Here is an 18,706-nt window from a genome sequence, read left to right as displayed (position 1 = left end):
TCAATAATACCATTTAACATCTTTATTTTGATTATAATAGCTTTCTCTCTTTATCATTTATCTTATATATATCTTTTTCCCTTCTCTCTACAATAAACTAGCCAATCTTGAATACTACCTATTCAATGGGTTCATAAGTCTATGAACAATAAATTAATCTCTCTCTCTCTCTCTCTCTCTCTCTCTCTTATATATATATATATATATATATATATATATATATATATATATATATATATATATATATATATATATATATATATATATATATAGACAACAATTATTATACAATTGACTGAAGACAATGGCAAAGGGTCAGGTGGTATCCCGAGAAGAAAACGTCATTTCTGCTAACCTTACTCTATAAAAGTTTCCCAAACCAAGCATGCAGCTATCTTCAATAATCCCTGACAAGCCTGGACATCCTGACCATTCCGATTTTCGATCATGATAGGCAATTTAATCGTCAGTCCTATCCATCTCGTCGCGCTCCTCGCGGCCCTAGCGGCGGTGATCTGGTACTTCCGACCGCAGGATAGCAGACTGCCGCCTGGCCCCACTGGCTGGCCACTGATCGGCAGCCTTCCGGCCCTCGGCGCGATGCCTCATCACTCTCTTGCCGCGCTCGCTAAGCACTACGGCCCCATCATCTCCCTCCGCCTCAGCACCACCACGGTGGTCGCCGCGTGCTCGGCGTCGACGGCGCGCGAGTTCTTGAAGCACAACGACGCCAACTTTGTTGAAGTGAAGGCAGCGGAAGATCGTCCACACCCAAGTGCTGCAGCCACGAACGGTCACCTCTGTAGAAAGCAACAAGACAAGAAAAGGTGAAGAAGAATTTGATTAAGGGGTTTCCTTCTAAGGGGCTTCTCAAAGGGTTATCACCGAGAGATTACCCAAATAAAGAGTTGCTGAGCTTAAATAGGCCAGCCCCTTAGGTTTTCCCCTCAGCCCAGCAGCGGTTTGGATGGGGGAGAGATTTCAGCAAAAGGATGAGCATAATCTCGTAACTGCTATGCAGTTACGGGATATCCGGATAGGGCTCAATGGCCACTATCCAATATCTCCCACTTGGCCATGAGACCGCCAGTTTGCATCCACTATATGTGGGTTTTCTTCATTGATCTGGTTACTAGGTTTTCCATAATTGGTTTATCCATCGTAACATAAAACTTATTCAAGGTTTACAGCAAGGTTTTCTATTCAATGGTTTTTTTTTTCCTTCGCAACCTTTCAAATATATCTTAGCCCCATATGGGCTACATGCTTTGAAAACAAATCTTCAGATATCACCTTAGTTAAGGGATCAGCCACCATATCATTGGTAGGCAAGTAATCAACCGAGATTTCAATTTTCTCGATGATTTCATGAACATAATGGTATTTCACCATTATATGTTTACTTTTTGAGCTAACAGCTCCATTCTTCATAAGAGATATAGCTGCCTGATTATCACATTATAGTTGAACATGTTCATGATCAAGATTTAATTTCAATTCTTTCAAGAACCGGTTTATCCAGACAGCAAAGGTAGTTGCAACATTACAAGCAACATACTCTGCTTCCTGTGTGTGCTGAGCAACACATCCCTGTTTCTTACAGGACCAGGCTATCGCCCCACCTCCAAAGAGAAAAACATACCCTGAAGTGGATTTACTATCATCTTTGCAGCCTGCAAAATCTGCATCGGAATACCCAATTAAAATTAGCTCATTTGCTTGATAAGACAATTTCAGTCCTTTTGTTCCTTTAATATACCGAAAAATTCTTTTGACTGCTTGCCAATGAGGCCATCCAGGATTACTTTGATAACGACTTACCAGACCGATAGGAAAACTTATGTCTGGTCTGGTAGAAAGCATTAAATACATCAGACTACCAACCGCTTGTGCATATGAAACATTTAATTTTTGTTGTCCTTCACCAGGACAATCACTCCTGCTTAAGTTTGCTCCTTTAGCTATAGGAGTTCCAATTGGTTTGCAGTCTAACATGCGAAACTTCTTGAAGATATAATCAATATATCGTTCCTAGCTTAAACTCAGGATTCTAGAGTTTCTATCTCGAGTGATTTTTATTCCTAATATATAGGATGCTTCACCCAAGTCCTTCATTTCGAAGTTTTTGTTCAGCCAAGTCTTCGTTTTTACAATCATGTCGTTATCATTTCCTGTTAGAAATATGTCATCAACATATATTGATAGAATATAAAAAAGGCTCCCACTTTTCCAAACATATACACAGAGGTCTAATTGGTTTGCAACAAACCCAAGTTTTGTAATTGCTTTGTAAAAAGCAAAATACCACTGTCTAGGGGACTGTTTCAGTCCATACAACGATTTATTCAACTTGTACACTTTGTCTTCTTTTTCCTTGATGACATATCCTTGTGGTTGAGTCATATATATAGTTTCTTTCAACTCACCATTGAGAAAAGCAGTCTTTACATCCATATGACAAATATCCAAGTCATAGAATGCCGCGATAGCTAAAATTATTCTGATTGATGCAAACTTTGCAACCGACGAATAAGTCTCTGAGTAATCAATTCATTCCTTTTGGGAAAAACCTTTCGCTACTAGTCTGGCTTTGAATTTTTTGACTGATCCGTCAACTTTATACTTCTTCCTTAGTATCCATTTACATCCAATGGGTTTTCTGTCATTAGGAAGATCTACTAATTCCCAGACTTTATTCATTTTTATGAATTCAATTTCTTTATCCATAGCATTCATCCAATCCGACGATTCATGCGAGCTAACTGCTTCATCATATGTCAGATTGTCAGACATTTCGTCAATATCTGCTAAATAGCATAGCTCCTATGCCAGATATACATAATAATCATTTAAATATGAAGGAGAAGCTCTAGGTCTTTTATGACCTGATAACGTCTGAGATGATGAGGTATTCATATCAGTTGGTTCATTGCCTAACTGATTTTCAGTCGGTTCATTTCCTGACTGTTTCTCAGACGATTCCTGCTCAGTTGGTTCATTGCCAAACTGACCTCCAGTCGGTTCATTACCAGACTGTTCATCTGAATAAATCAGATCATCCAGTGTATCATTTCGATGTTCCACTGGATCATAATCTTTATTATTGAGTTCTTCTATGAACTCTACATCTCTACTTTCTATAAGTCCCATAGATGAATGATATAATCTGTAGCCCTTGGATCCTTTTGGGTATCCAATAAATATACATCTCACTGATCTATTATCTAGTTTATCCAGTTTTGGATCTAGAATTTTCACGTGTGCTACAGATCCCCATCTCCTTAAATATCTCAGATCTGGTTTTACGCCAGTCCATCTTTCATAAGGAGTGGTTGGGACTGCTTTGCAGGGCACTCGGTTTATTGTATACATAGCTGTTAACACAGCTTCTCCCCAAAAAACTTTTGGTAATTGTGCTCCTGCCAACATGGATCTCACCATGTTCAAGAGAGTTCTGTTACACCTCTCAGCCACACCATTTTGTTGTGGTGTCTTTCGCATTGTCTTTTGCCTATTAATTCCAAAGTCCTTGCAATATTCGAGGAATTCACTAGAAGTGTATTCTCCTCCTCGATCAGACCTTATGATTTTGATATTCCTTCCAAGTTGTCTCTCGACTTCAGATTTGTATTCCTTGAATTTCTCAAGTGCTTTTGATTTATATCTGATCAAGTATATGTAACCAAATCTTGAGAAGTTGTCAATAAATGTTATGAAATATAACTTGCTACTATGAGTTTGGATCCTGAAAGGTCTACAGATATCAATATGAATTATCTCTAATAATTCAGTGGCCCGAATTACTTCTGACGGAAATGGTTTCCTTGTCATTTTTCCATATACACATGACTCGCATTTCGCAAAATCATTTATATTTATGTCAGGTATTAGACCTTGTTGTGCTAGAGTCTGTATCTTTTTGATGCTTATATGACTTAATCTTTCATGCCATAAGTTTACGTTCACACTCATTGCACAATCGAAATAAGCAGAACTTGAAGCTTCATTCATATCATTCAGTTTGAACATACCATGTTCTTTTACAAATTTTCCACCAAACATGAACCTTCCATGTTTTCCCACTGTTACTTTCCTTGGAATAAAACGTACTTCAAAACCTTTTCCCGTCAATGCGGGAACAGACACTAGATTCCTTCTCATGGAAGGGACATACAAAACCTCGTTAAGTACAACACTTGTACCCCCAACATTTAGACGATATGCCCCAATTCCCATGACATCACAATAAGAGTTGTTTCCCATATAGACCCTGTGGGTTCCCGGACTCAGATTTTCCATGTGGATCACTCCTTCTTTCGTCTTTGCAATGTGACGAGTAGCTCCGGAATCGACCCACCATCCAGTTAGATCTCCATCTACAAACAGACATTCTGACACAACACAGATGACTTCTCTGTCAGAGTCCATTTGAGGCTTCCTTCTGTTGTAGTTGCCCTGACCATTATTGTCTTTCTTACTCGGGAATTTTGTTCTGCAATTCTTCTTTATAAGTCCAGGCTTTCCGCATCTGTAGCATTTCACTACAGTTCCTTGAGATTTCTTAGTACCTGCATAATTGCCCTTGAACTTGCCATCGTTTCGATTTTTTAATTGTTTTGATTTTACAGGCACATGACTACCAGCAGGTTTTTCCTGGACTGTCATTAACGCTGCTCTATTTCTCTTGGTCAGACGTTGTTGTTGTAGAGCTAACTGTATAGGAAGCTTTTCTAAAGTAAGAGTATCAAATTGAACACTCAAAGCAGTAACTGCCATATCCCAAGAAGAAGGTAGGCTGTTCAGGATTGTGCTGATCTGCATGTTGTCAGATATGACATTCCCTACCACGGCTAAATCTTTAGCCATGACCAACATCTTATTAACATGGTCCAGTACATTATCTGACTCTTTTATCCTATAGAAATTGTATTGTTCTTGCAGTAACTGTATGTGCATCGCAGTCATGGTATTGTATTTAGAAGCGATAGTATCAAACATATCTTTGGCAGTTAGACAATCCTCAAAGACTCTAATTTGATCATCTATCATGAATGCTAACATGATAGTTTTAGCCATTAGATCATCAGAAGTAAATGACTCATACGCCTTTTTGGGTTTTTCTCCTAAAGTAGGAAAATGCTCGTTGATCACATAAATGAGTCTTTCCAAAGTCAAGGCCAACATTATCCTATGCTTCCATGCATGGAAATTTGTCCCATTCAATTTCTCAGTCTTAGCTAATTCTGAAGCTCCCACTCTTGATGTCATTTCTAAATTAATTTCGTATGACAAGTAAGGAACAATTAAGAAAGGGAAAAATATATCACAATGAATATCACATCAAGAAATTTCATAATATTCTAAAAGAATATTAAAACAAGAAGACTTTAAATGAAAACATGCACATCTCTTTTCAGAATTTTATCTCAGAACCCTCTTTCTCTACTTTTATTAAGTTAAAGGGTGCTTTCCATAATTTTGCATAAATGCACAGCCTTATACTAAATTTGCAACTAATTTTCTGAAACCCTCTTTTGCTAATTTCATTAACCCTGAGGATTCCCAAAAGTAATTTCTTATAAAGTTCCCGGTTTCTATTGAAAAACAACTTTCGCGAGCCTCTTTTTGAAAATTTTTAGCAAAACATGTTGCGGCTTTAATTTCTGAGAAATGTAACACCCTTTCTTGAAATAGTGCATAAATTATGGACTATTCTTGTAATTTTCTAATTTTGACTATAAATACCAATTTTTACCCGTTTTCTCTCATTTTCTCTTTCGTCGTCTCTCTCCTCACCGAGCGACCGACCGATTTTTCTCTGGCGAAACCCTAGCCAAGGGTTCCGCCACCCGCGTCTTACAACTGCTCCTTCAACCACCGCCACCGAGAGGAGCCCATCCTCCTCTATTTCCAGTGCACGGCGTTTCAGCCGCCTCTGTGGTGGTTTCTCATTTCTGTGAAGAAGATAACCTTCCCAAAACCAGAAGCTCAATGCATACGGCTTTCACAGTCTCTGCTTTCGCTGAGACTAAGGTGAACAGGCAGACTACAGAGAAACAACGGGAGGAGATTTGCAAAGCGTCAGACGTCATCTTTCCTTTTACCCAGGTTGCCTCTCTGCTCTCAGCGAGAGGAGATCTTCACATTCACACGAGGGAGACGACTGTTTCCCAGTTCATCGGTCGACTGCTGTTGCTCGTCGGTGGAGACGGCAGCAGCAAATGGGTCGAGTTCAAGAAAGGAAAAAAGAAAAAAAAGGTAACTGTTCCTCCGGTTTTGACATACGGGAGAATCCCGGCTCTTTTCCAAGTAGTCGTTGGGTAAGTTTCTCAAACAAGAGCAAAGGTGCTACGTTTCACTTTCCTCCTTCTTCTTAATTTATTTATTTTTGGCTTTGTTGAATATCGAGCAGAGCAGTCTCAGCCTCCTGTGTTACCGTTTGTCAGAGACGTGGGTAATAAAAGTTATTCAAGTAGTGGAGTTCTTTGTGGACAGATCCTCTACGAGGGTCTGGTAAAAGCCATTAGGCTTAGTCATTGTCTCAGTCTCTCGCAGACACAGAGAAGACAAACAACATAGTATATAGAATAGAGGATTCCATACCCAATCAATACTATCATGCTTCATGCTTGAACTCAGTTTAGTCTAGCATGCTTTATTTTCAGTAAAGAGATCACAACATGATTCACACATAAAGCACAGACGAGACACATGCTTCACCGTAGTATAATCTCACAGGCACAGGCACCACAGTGGTCGAAATCACTTACTGGTGTTCGATAAAGCAAGCTCTGATACCACTGTTGAAGTGAAGGCAGCGAAAGATCGTCCACACCCAAGTGCTGCAGCCACGAACGGTCACCTCTGTAAAAAGCACCAAGACAAGAAAAGGAAAAGAAGAATTTGATTAAGGGGTTTCCTTTTAAGGGGCTTCTCAAAGGGTTATCACCTAGAGTTGCTGAGCTTAAATAGGCCAGCCCCTTAGGTTTTCTCCTCAACCCAGCAGTGGTTTGGGTGGAGGAGAGATTTCAGCAAAAGGATGAGCATAATCTCTTAACTGGTATGCAGTTACGAGATATCCTATCCAATAAACTTTTCCAATAAACTTTTCGTCGCCGCCGCCGAACGCAGGGGCAAAGCACATCGCGTACTACTCGCAAGGTATGGTGTGGGCGGAGTACGGGCCGAAGTGGCGGAGCCTACGGAAGATCTGCGCCGTGCACCTCTTCTCCAACAAGGCGCTCGACGACTTGCGGCACGTCAGGGAGAAGGAGCTGGGGATCTTGGCAGCGTCGCTGGCGCGGGCCGGCGAGGCTGGGGAGAACGTTGGCGTGGGGGAGGCGCTGAACGTTTGCACGGCGAACGCGCTGGGGAAGGTGCTCATAGGGAGGAGGGTGTTCGAGGGTGGGGAGGGCGCCGGAGAGTTCAGGGGGATGGTGTTGGAGTTAATGCAGCTGGGGGGAGTGTTCAACATAGGGGACTTTGTGCCTTCGCTGGACTGGATGGACCTCATGGGTGTGGCTAAGAAGATGAAGGCGCTGCACCGGAGGCTCGACGGCTTCATGCAGAGGATTTTGGAAGAGCACGGGCGCTCCTCCGGCGCCGGAGGACAGGGCGACGTTCTCAGCGTTCTTCTGCGGCTGAAGGACGATCCCATCGCTCTGGATGGCAAGCTGACGGATACTAATATTAAAGCCTTGCTGACTGTCTCTCTCTCTTTCTCGCTCCTTCTCTTTTGATTTACATGATTTACAGGCATTGTTTATACGTGCTCTTTCTCGAATCCATTTTCGTGCAAAGCTATGTGCACGCAAATATGCATTTAAAAGATAGAAAGGAGTAGAGCTATTTTTTAAATTTCTTATAAATGTGTGTATATTTTAAGCTTTTAATATTTTTTATGATTCCTTTTTAAACTTTAAAAATTTCGTGTTGCACTTCATCGAAACATTTGACCATTGATGTGCACGTAACCAGCTTGCGGTAGAAGATTAACACATTAAAATTTTCTCCATTTTATTACAGTAAACGCAAGTTCTATCTTTCATTGCATTCAGCGCTTCAAGGGATTTTAAAATAAGGTGTTTGCATTTAAAATAAGGTGTTTGCAAATGCAGGATTTGTTGGCAGCTGGTACAGATACTTCCACAAGCACGGTGGAATGGGCAATTGCCGAGCTGATCCGGCACCCCCACATCCAAAAAAAAAGTTCAGGCCGAAATTGATTCCATCGTTGGCCGGCACCGGCTGGTCAAGGAATCGGACATACCAAATTTGATATATCTGCAGGCAATTGTCAAGGAGACATTCCGCCTACACCCAGCTACACCGCTCTCCCTCCCGCGCATTGCCAGCGAGAGCTGCCAAGTTGCCGGCTACCACATCCCCAAAGGGTGCGCGCCTCTTGGTCAACATCTGGGCTATCAGCCGGGACCTGGGCATATGGACCGACCCACTGGAGTTCCAGCCGGATAGGTTCATGCCTGGATCCAAGTATGTGCACATAGATGTAAGGGGGAATGACTTCGAAGTGATACCATTTGGGGCAGGACGGAGAATTTGCCCCGGCATGAGCATGGGCATAAGGATGGTTCAGCTGATGGTTGCGACCTTGGTCCATGGGTTCAGGTGGGAGCTGCCAGTCGGTCAAGTTCCGGAGAAATTAAATATGGATGAGGCTTACGGAATTTCTTTGCAAAGGGTGGTGCCCCTCAAGATCCACCCTAGGCTCAGGCTTGCCCCAAGCACTTACCTTGCTTAGCTCACACACATCTGGTTTTGAGGTACGAATATGATGTTTACATTCGAATAATGCAGAGTCTGGGGTTCAGGCTCACGGGCTTATGTTTGGCTAGACCGCACCGCTCCTGTCTCTACCAAGCTGAAATCTCTTGCATCCAGTGGAAGATGTGTGAGATATCAATGGGACTATTGGCAAACCTTCTCTCTCTCTCTCTCTCTCTCTCTCTCTCTCTCTCTCTCTCTCTCTCTCGCTATATATATATATATATATATATATATATATATATATATATATATATATATATATATATATATGTGTGTGTGTGTGTGTGTGACAATTTTCCATCGTTTTAAACTCAAAGCATGTCCAATACTGATCAGTCTGGTTATATAAGGCTAAAACCCCCCAAACTCAAGTGCTATTAATCAATTTCACAATATGGAGTGATAATCTTAGTCTCTGCAAGAGGTTCGATGATGCACAGCAAAGGGAAGCTGAAAAGTGCCATGGCTCACATCTTTTTTCAACGTTAAAAAAAGATTAATTGATCATCTCTTCTAATCTTTTAAGGCTTTTTTGGCAAATGAAACACTTTATTACTTGTTTCATGAATTTTCGTTAAAGATTTAAAAGAATTCGTAAAACATATATATATATATATATATATATATATATATATATATATATATATATATAAGCTTTGCACTAATGAAAATGCAGGTACGCTGACATGATTGCCAACATGCCACTGAAGTCCAGTCACTGCGCAGAACTACATTTTCTGATGCAACAAACAAGTCGCACCTAAGAACAGTATCACTCTTTTCTGATTTTGCTCCACTGAACAATGTATTTTAGTAGTTTGTGTATATACATGGGCAACCCAACTGAATTTTTTTGTTTTGTTTTTCAATTAACTTTTTTTTTTCCTTTTACTTATGGAAACCACCTGAGGAAGAGAGACTTTGTGGCTCACCTGAATAACATTACCCCTGGCCCTGCTAATGGCATGTCTCTGCTTGCCAGCCACTGGCCTGCCCAGGTGTGCTATTTCCCTCAAGCCCTTTGTTTTTCAATTAATTAGAACTACAAGGGATCACCAGAATCCTTCCAATTCAATATAAGGAATGAGCTAAACAAGATTTTCTGGATCCAATTATTACACTAGGAAACCACACTTGGGTGAAGAGTCTTAGTCATCCCTCAAGGTTATTAAAAACCCTGTGGCTGGTTGGTAGGGGAGGCACCTGCAGGCAAGTGTGGGCAATTGCATACACCAGTCCCAATAATTGCCTTATTTATATATTGATACCTCATTTATTATTTGTTATTTACTTATAGGAGTCGCTTAAAGTCTAAAATTTCGAATATTAGACCATTAATCGTGAAACAAAAACCAGATGGCTTAAATGTGATAAATAAAAGTGTTTTTCTTACAATCCAACCTTATTGACATAATCCCAAAAATTGGTTGATGGAAAACATTTATTAAACTGACTTTTTTGAAGTTTAATAATGAACAAAAATGAACGGCTGCCATAGCACCAACTTTTTTTATAAAAAAAATACACATTTTTCATAAAAGGACTCGAATTAAAGCATGTTTTATCTTGAAAGTCTTTATAACTATATTAGGACGTTTGTATTTTATTTAATTTTTTTTAGTAAAAATTGGATGGGTCTGGTTTTCAACCCTGACCTCATGGTGTGGAATCTTTTCAATTCATATATATATATATATATATATATATATATATCTGAAATTTTTCCTGACCATCGGCAAAACATATTTATCTTATCAGAGACACTATATGTATTAATTCATTACCAATGCTAGTTACGGAATATTTAATATTTTTCTTATTTATCACAGAGTTGGCAAAAGCTAAGTCAAACTAACCTGCAGATATGACCGATCTGTCTTTCATAAGCTATTAAAATATCACCTGTTGTCTAATTAGTGGTACGAACTTAAACTAACAAAAAAATCATATGCAGCGCATGATCGCCAGCCTGTATAAACTATTAGTTTTGTCAATCATATTAATGCCAGACTGTTTCTCGTCAGTCTTACTTTTTCATGTACTTATTATGTTCCTATAGATCGCAAACAATCTTCAAAGTAAAATCAAGAGAAAATGTTTCAACATTTTTTTTCTTATATACAAAGATCTCACAACTTTCTATGAAGAATTAATTTTAATGTCGCAAGCAACTAGGAAAATCTCGCATTCCTTAACATTATTATTTTTGAGTGGGGCAACTGTTTGCGACACATCAAACTTGTGATCAAGAATCTCTTTGCATGTTACACCACATTAACATAGAAGGAAAAACTTCTTTGCCTTTCCCTTCCACCTATTTTTCATTTTATCTTGATCGATTTCATTTTGGTTGCAGGAAGGAAACTATAGAGTTGTGTTCCATGCCAAGTGTCTGTATCGGTGTGGAACCATGACGTTTTGCTTATGACCTATGTGTTAGGTTCGCTGCTAGCATACTTGTACTTTCCCATATCTATAGCTTATTTTTTAGGAAACAACCTGCTGAAGGTTATATATCTTACTTTTAATAATGAGTATTTCATCCTACCACCCAACAAGAAGGTCGAAGTCTGCTGCCCTTCCTTCTATCCCCCTAGGTTACACAAAAGCAGAATGCTGCTTATTTTCTTTTCATTTAAAAGTAGTGAACCTGAACTAACTTATTTAAGAAAATTATTTTCCAAAGTTATTATATTGACAAGACTGTTTAATACCATATTGGAGGGGAATTAATGATCAATAACTCAAATTAACATAATCAAGATAATAATTTTTTGAAAACTTCCTAAAGTTGGGCTTCGTATTGGCAGAAGTTAAAGAACTGAGGAACTGCCATGCCAACTTCCTCGTCTAAACTCCCTAGCTACGCCAAAAATTTGAAAAAGAAAAAATACAAGACTTTGTGCTGTGTGGCGTTGAAATCGTTCTCCCAATCATCTGGTTTTTCTTTAATGAAACCTACCTTTTCTTTCATAATTTTCTTTTCTTTCTGCAAATTAAACTTGCATAAGTAAGGCTTATCTATGGTCTATGGTTTAGCAAGCACAATTTGTCCGAAAAAAGTCATGAGAAGACACCCACAAGAGAGATAAAGAGAGAGAAAAGAGACCAACAACAAAAGCTCCCAACCCAACTCTCAATGTTTAAAGAATAACTTCTACAAAATTCGAACAAGAGACACACCATATATGTCTTTTATCCAACTAGGTATGCTACACACCTTTGGTAGAGGTTGTAACAACACAGCCTAGTCTTGCATAGTGCTCGAGCCCTTTGTCTAACGAATTCCAACCCATCCCTAGTGGTCTCACTTTCAACTAAAAAAGATTAAGAACTAGGACAACAAACCACTTAACAACTTCTTTTATAAGTCCTCTAAGATTCTTCATATTCTTAGATACCACATTAAACTTTTCAAAATGGGGCATTATAAGCCACCCTCCTAACGTGCTGAGCTAACTCTAATGCCACTATTGTAATTTGGTCTACTTTTACATCAGGCTCGAGATTCCAATATGGTGGATCCCAACTTTCCCCATAGTAGTTTCAATTCCAAACTAAGATGGTTAGGAACTAGGACCACCAATCACTTAACAACTCCTTATAAGTTTTTTAAGGTTCTTCACAATCTTACATATGATGCAAAACTTTTCAAAATTTGTTATTACATAGAGAGAGGGATGAAGAGAGAGAAAGAGAAGGAGAGTGAGAGTATTTAGAGCTTTTAACAACTTGACTATTCAAGCCAGACCGGTTTCTTTCTTTTTAAGATCACTCTACGGAATAACATCACACTAAAAGGATTAACTCTAGCTCCCCATTTACTATATTAAGGAGAACCCCCTTTAATAGCAGAGTGCAATAGACAAGATGTGCGAAAGGAATCACCCCTACCTTTGTGGGTTTATTTTCTCCTAGTTCATGTTCCATGTGTGGAAAGATTAAAGACAACCTCCAACAGGTAACGTACATATTTAAGGTTTGCCACACTCTTGTGTGTAGACGTAACCTAGGATGAAGACATTCTTCTGCACTTAGCCCTTTACACTCTTTATCATCCATCCTTGGCTCCTACAGAATTAGAAACTAAAACAAGTTCTACGCACCACCCTGTGCGCACAATGAGTGTACACCCAGGGGTGGGGGGTTGATCTTGCAACTTATATATGAAGTTTCAATACAGAGAAGATACAAGGTGCATATTTACTTGAATGTCTTATCATACCACAGACACAACATGCATTCCTTCCTACCATGGAGGACGATATGCAAGAACTAAAAAAAAGAGAGAGGTTCCCATTAAAGGAACAAAGGAGAAAGGTGGTTATAAATGAAGAAAGCTTGGTCACGAAGTAGAAATGATGAGAATGTCATCAAAAGGAATGGACGTTGAGTTCATAATGATGTTGTTGTGCTTTCTTATTTGTTTCTACTAGATGACAAAAGCAATGACTTTTGCAGAGTTTTTTTTTCCGATGGATGGGTGTTTGAAGAAATCGAACAAGCACTTGCAGTGGATTTGAAGGTGAAGACAGAGCACGAAAAGGAAGAAAATATGAAGGCAACAAGTACAATGTGTTGTCATATGATATGGCCTTCACGCTGTTCTATACAACTAATACTATGTCATATAATATGGCTTCCACTGTGCACCTTGTTGTTCACTAGTGCACTATCTTATTAGTTAATGTCTGAGATAATGTGTATGATGTACATGTGTGAGATAGTTTACGTGAGATAATGACTGCATGAGATAATATTTCAGGTAATGTGTGTGAGTCAGTGTGTCTGAGATAATATGTCCAAGCTAACGATTGTGTGATAGAGTTGACGTATAAGGTAATGTGTATGAAACAACATTCAATGTTATTTGATAAACGAGCTTTATTCATTGCAAATGACACAATGTATGTAATATCTACATCATCGAATGGCAATGAAGAAGAGAATGAGTCAAGCAAATGGACTTTATCTAGTGGTAATATACAATGCATGTCATTTCTATATCATCAAATGGCGATGAAGAAGAAATTGAGTCTCATTGCGAGAAGATGAAGATGACAAATGAGCACGCCTCTGTTGTAGGAATGCAGTTCGACACTAAGTACAGAGCATATAGTTTCTTCAAATTTTTATGGTTTGAGACACAAGTTCAGTGTATGGAAGTATAAGAGTGACAAAAATGCACATGGCTTAGTTATGAGAAGGTCATATATTTGTTTGAAAGCAAGATGGAAGAGATCAGCTCCTTGTATAAAGAAGCGCAAGATTGATATAAGGTATATAGTTGGACGGCAAAATTGGAGTTGGCAAGACTTCCGAATGGAAAATAATGTATTTGTGTATTCACGAGTGAGCACAACCATACACTTATACAGTCTGCATGAAAGATTTTGTAAAACAAAGGGCAGCCATTAAAGATAGAAAAATAACGGATCAGTCTCAAGAAAATATGAATAAGAAGAAAACATACACAGACTTTTATTGGTTTGGAGACCAAAGTTCTCCTACGTCCACAGCCACACAGGAATTTTTACCAACTCATAATAGAGAATACAAAGGATAACCAACCCTCGTAAACACATGGATTAGGACAATACCCTAGAATGACAAAAGTATGGGTCAGGCTTCACACTCTAACAGGAAGCTGGCCAAATTAAGTTATCGTTGTGGTGGCAGCTACAGATAGAACGGTAGAGAGGCAAAGTAGAAAGGGAGGAAGTACTTAGCCATTCTGCTGATTCCAATCTATGAATAATGAGATATGTCCTGGTGTGAATCCTCTGACTGATCAATAGCAATGAACCCTGCACAAACAAACAGAGAGAGAGAGAGAGAGAGATTATAGTGTCTTAAATAGAGATAAAGAGGTCAGCATTTTAAAATAAATGTCAAATGCAGCTGTTCAAAGCAATAATTGGTAATATCACCATAATAGTGGCATAGGAAGGCTCCTGTTTACTCTACAATTATGTCCAGAGCAGTCTCCTTGTGCAGCACGTTGGGTTCAATGAGTCACAATTTTAGTTGGGCCAAACCAACTAAAGAAAAGGACAGAAAATTGTTTTAAAATCTATTTTGGTACGACCGCATTTATAATGGAATTAATTTATGTAGTGAGAAATTATGCATGCAGAACCAATAATACACTTGAATGTGGCCAATTAGAAATTAGGGTCGCTGATACAATCACATATTGAGAGCAGTGTCAAATATTGCCCCGAGTTATCATTTTGAGATGAATGGATTACGTATACAATGACTCTTCCAGTTTATCGTTTTAATTTTCTTATATTTTTTATTTTTTTGAACAATTATTTTAAGCTTTTTTCGGCATAAATTAAAATTCCTCTTAGGCAGGTACACACACACACACACATATATATATATATATATATATATTCTCCTTTATAGTTTTTAGGAAAATTTTTCTCTCCATCAGCAAAAGATATTCAAATCAGAGTACATATGTATTGTTCATTACCAATGCTAATTGTGGAATATTTGTATTCTTTATCAAAGAGTTGGCAGAAGGTAAGCCAAACTGACGCGCAGCTATGACCAATTTCTCGATCCTACACTATTAACCTGTCACGTGTTGCTTAATTAGTGGCACAAACTTAAAGTAATAAAACCAATTCATATCGCTATTATTAGATTTGTTAGTCCTGAGCCATATGAGTTCATTGAACAATTAATGTCAGCCTGTATCCACCATCTGCATTCCAAATGAGTAGAGACATGAGAATCAAACAGACAACTGAACTTTCACTTAGTCTTGAATTTTCTTCATATATATATATATATATATATATATATATATTGAATGATGACACTCAGTTTTTAGTGACACCTAAAGACATCAATCCTGGTCCATTGGATGTTGGCCCATATTTTCCGCCCTCTCTCTCTCACATCTTCTCTTTCTCATCTTCTCCTCAAGGGGAGGCTCGGCAGCTCCTCCATAGCTGTTGCCGGTGGGCACGCCCATGCTGTGAGGCTATGTTTAGATGGAAGGAAATGAAATGATTTTATTAAATGTAAAAGAAAATGAAAGAAAGAAAAGGAAAATAAAGAGAAAGAAATGAAGAGAAACAAACTATTACAAAAGATTGTTTGGATGAAAATGAAAGGAAATAAAAGAAAATGTCACCGGTTATGCTTGTTTAGCTGAAAGGAAAGGAAAAAATCAAACACTGTTTCCAATAGTACCCTTAACATCTTTGATTTTCATTATAATAGCTTCCTCTCATTATCATTCGCTTTATATATATATATCCCTCTCCTTTATCTCCACAATAATCTAGCCAATCTTGAATAATAGATTCATAAGTCTTAATGTACACAACAAATTATTCCCCCCCTCTCTCTCTCTCAAAAAGATATGGTGAGCGGTAAGTTCGTAATATATTGAGAAAAAGACGTCGTTTCTGCTAACCTTAACCTATAAAAGTTTCCCAAACCAAACTTGCAGCTGTCCATGACAAGCCTTGAGATCCTGGGCCCTCCGATTTTCGAACATGATAGGCAATTTAATTGCCGGTCCTCTCCATCTCGTCGCGCTCCTTGCTGCCCTATGGGCGGTGGTATGGTACTTTCGGTGGCGGAACAGCCAACTGCCGCCAGGACCTACCGGCTGGCCCCTGATCGGCAGCCTCCTGGCCCTCGGCGCTATGCCTCACCACTCCATCGCCGAGCTCGCTAAGCGCTACGGCCCCATCCTCTCCCTCCGCCTCGGCACCACTACGGTAGTCGCCACGTGCTCGGCGTCGGCGGCACGTGAGTTCCTGAAGCACAACGACGCCAACTTCTTGTCGCGGCCGCTGAACGCGGCGGCGAAGCACATGGCATACGACTCGCATGACATGGTGTGGGCGGATTACGGGCCGAAGTGGCGGAGCCTGCGGAAGATCTGTGCTGTCCACCTCTTCTCCAACAATGTGCTCGACGAGTTCCGGCACGTTAGGGAGAAGGAGGTGGAGATCCTGGCGGCGTTGCTGGCACGGGACGGCAAGGCTGGGAAGAGCGTCGAGGTGGGGGAGGCGCTGAGCGTGTGCATGACCAACGCACTGGGGAAGGTGCTGATAGGGAGGAGGGTGTTGGAGGGTGAAGAGGATGCCGGAGAGTTCAGGGGGATGGTGCTGGAGGTGATGCAACTGGCGGGGGTGTTTAACATAGGGGACTTTGTGCCGTCGCTGGACTGGATGGACCTCATGGGTGTGGCCAAGAAGATGAAGGCGCTGCACCGGAGGCTCGATGGCTTCTTGCAGAGGATTGTGGATGAGCACACGTGCTCCTCCGGCGCCAGAGGGCAGGGCGACGTTCTCAGCGTTCTTCTGCGTCTGAAGGACGATCCCGTCGGTCTGGATGGCCTGGATGTCAAGCTGACGGATACTGATATTAAAGCCTTGTTATTTGTCTCTTTCTCTTTCTGTCCTCTTTTGATTTATATGAATTTTTTAGACCTGATCTTTATATGAATTATATGACTTTTTAGACTCTGTGCACACAAGAAATATACATTTAAAAAAAAGATTAAGGGTAGAGGTATTTTTGTATATTTTTATAAAGGTAACGTGCACTTTAAACTTTAAATATTTTTTATGATTCCTTTTATCCTTTTTAAAAGTTTCCTTCGTTGCTTCATGGAACACATTTTTGATCATTGGTGTGCACGCAACCTGCTTGGGTACTTTATTTTTTACAATTTCATAAGGATCACCCATTAAATTTTTCTCCAACTTCATTACAATAAAAGCAAGTTCTATCTTTCATTTCAGTCAATGCTTAATCAAGTGTCTTAAAATATGTCGTTACAAATGCAGGATCTGTTCACAGCTGGTACCGACACTTCAACAAGCACGGTAGAATGGGCAATTGCCGAGCTGATCCGGCAGCCCTGCATCCAAAAGAAAGTTCAGGCCGAACTTGATTCAGTTGTCGGTCGGGATCGGCTGGTCAAGGAATCAGATATACCAAACTTGACATATCTGCAGGCAATTGTCAAGGAGACATTCCGCCTACACCCGGCGACGCCACTCTCCCTCCCGCACATTGCTAGCGAGAGCTGCCAGGTTGCTGGCTACCACATCCCCAAGGGTGCGCGCCTCTTAGTCAACGTCTGGGCAATCAGTCGGGACCCCAGCATCTGGACCGATCCACTGGAGTTCCAGCCAGAGAGGTTCATGCCTGGATCCAAGTATGAGCACATAGATGTAAGAGGGAATGACTTCGAAGTGATACCATTCGGGGCAGGCCGGAGAATTTGCCCCGGCATGAGTATGGGCATAAGGATGGTGCAACTGATGGTTGCAGCTTTGGTCCATGGGTTCGGCTGGGAGCTGCCAGCCGGTCAACTTCCAGAGAAATTAAATATGGATGAGGCTTACGGAATTACTTTGCAAAGGGCAGTGCCCCTCAAGATACACCCTAAGCCTAGGCTTGCCCCAAGCGCTTACCTTGCTTAGCTCACACACATGGTCTGGTTTTGAGCTATGAACATGGTGTTTAAATTCAAATAATGCAAAGTGTGGGCTACAGGCTCACCGGCCTATGTTTGGCTAGACGAATCTGTATCGTTTATATCCAATGCTAATTGCAGAATATTTGTATTCTTTCAAGAAGTTGGCAAAAGGTAAACCAAACTAACGTGCAGCTACGACCAATCTCCCTATCTTAAACTATTAAACTATGACGTGTTAATTAGTAGCACGAACTTAAAGTAATAAAAAAAATGCATATACACTGTGTGATCAACATCCTTGTATAAACTATTAATGATTTTGTTAATTCTGTGCTACATACAATTAATGCCAACTTGTTTCCTTTGTGTTCTTGTGAGAGGTACTCGGAAAAGGATGAAGACCCTTTTCATTTCCCCTATCCCGGGGTTCAACGCTATTTTGAGGCTTGGAGGAGA

At 40.1% G+C, this 18,706-nt stretch overlaps 1 protein-coding gene and 1 pseudogene across 1 annotated transcript; both read left to right on the top strand.

The window, feature by feature from the left end:
• The first annotated feature begins 447 nt into the window (after positions 1–447).
• Positions 448–8,932, top strand: LOC116257701 (flavonoid 3'-monooxygenase-like; annotated as a pseudogene).
• A 7,109-nt stretch (positions 8,933–16,041) lies between these two features.
• On the top strand, positions 16,042–18,373 carry LOC116256966 (flavonoid 3'-monooxygenase-like). The gene is made up of 2 exons (XM_031633522.2): positions 16,042–17,204; positions 17,613–18,373. The coding sequence occupies exons 1-2, from the start codon at positions 16,308–16,310 to the stop codon at positions 18,252–18,254; spliced, it is 1,539 nt and encodes a 512-aa protein (XP_031489382.1). The 5' UTR covers positions 16,042–16,307; the 3' UTR covers positions 18,255–18,373.
• Positions 18,374–18,706: the final 333 nt, after the last annotated feature.

This window comes from Nymphaea colorata, chromosome 7 (genome assembly GCF_008831285.2).
Source record: "Nymphaea colorata isolate Beijing-Zhang1983 chromosome 7, ASM883128v2, whole genome shotgun sequence".
Lineage (NCBI taxonomy): Eukaryota > Viridiplantae > Streptophyta > Magnoliopsida > Nymphaeales > Nymphaeaceae > Nymphaea > Nymphaea colorata.
This window is presented reverse-complemented; position numbering and strand designations above follow the sequence as displayed.

Bases quoted from the DNA above. Each gene is read 5' to 3' on its own strand.
- LOC116256966 (XM_031633522.2), top strand. From the start codon at position 16,308: ATGATAGGCAATTTAATTGCCGGTCCTCTCCATCTCGTCGCGCTCCTT. The intron at 17,205-17,612 runs GTCTCTTTCTCT...TTACAAATGCAG, and splicing joins ATATTAAAGCCTTGTTATTT to GATCTGTTCACAGCTGGTAC.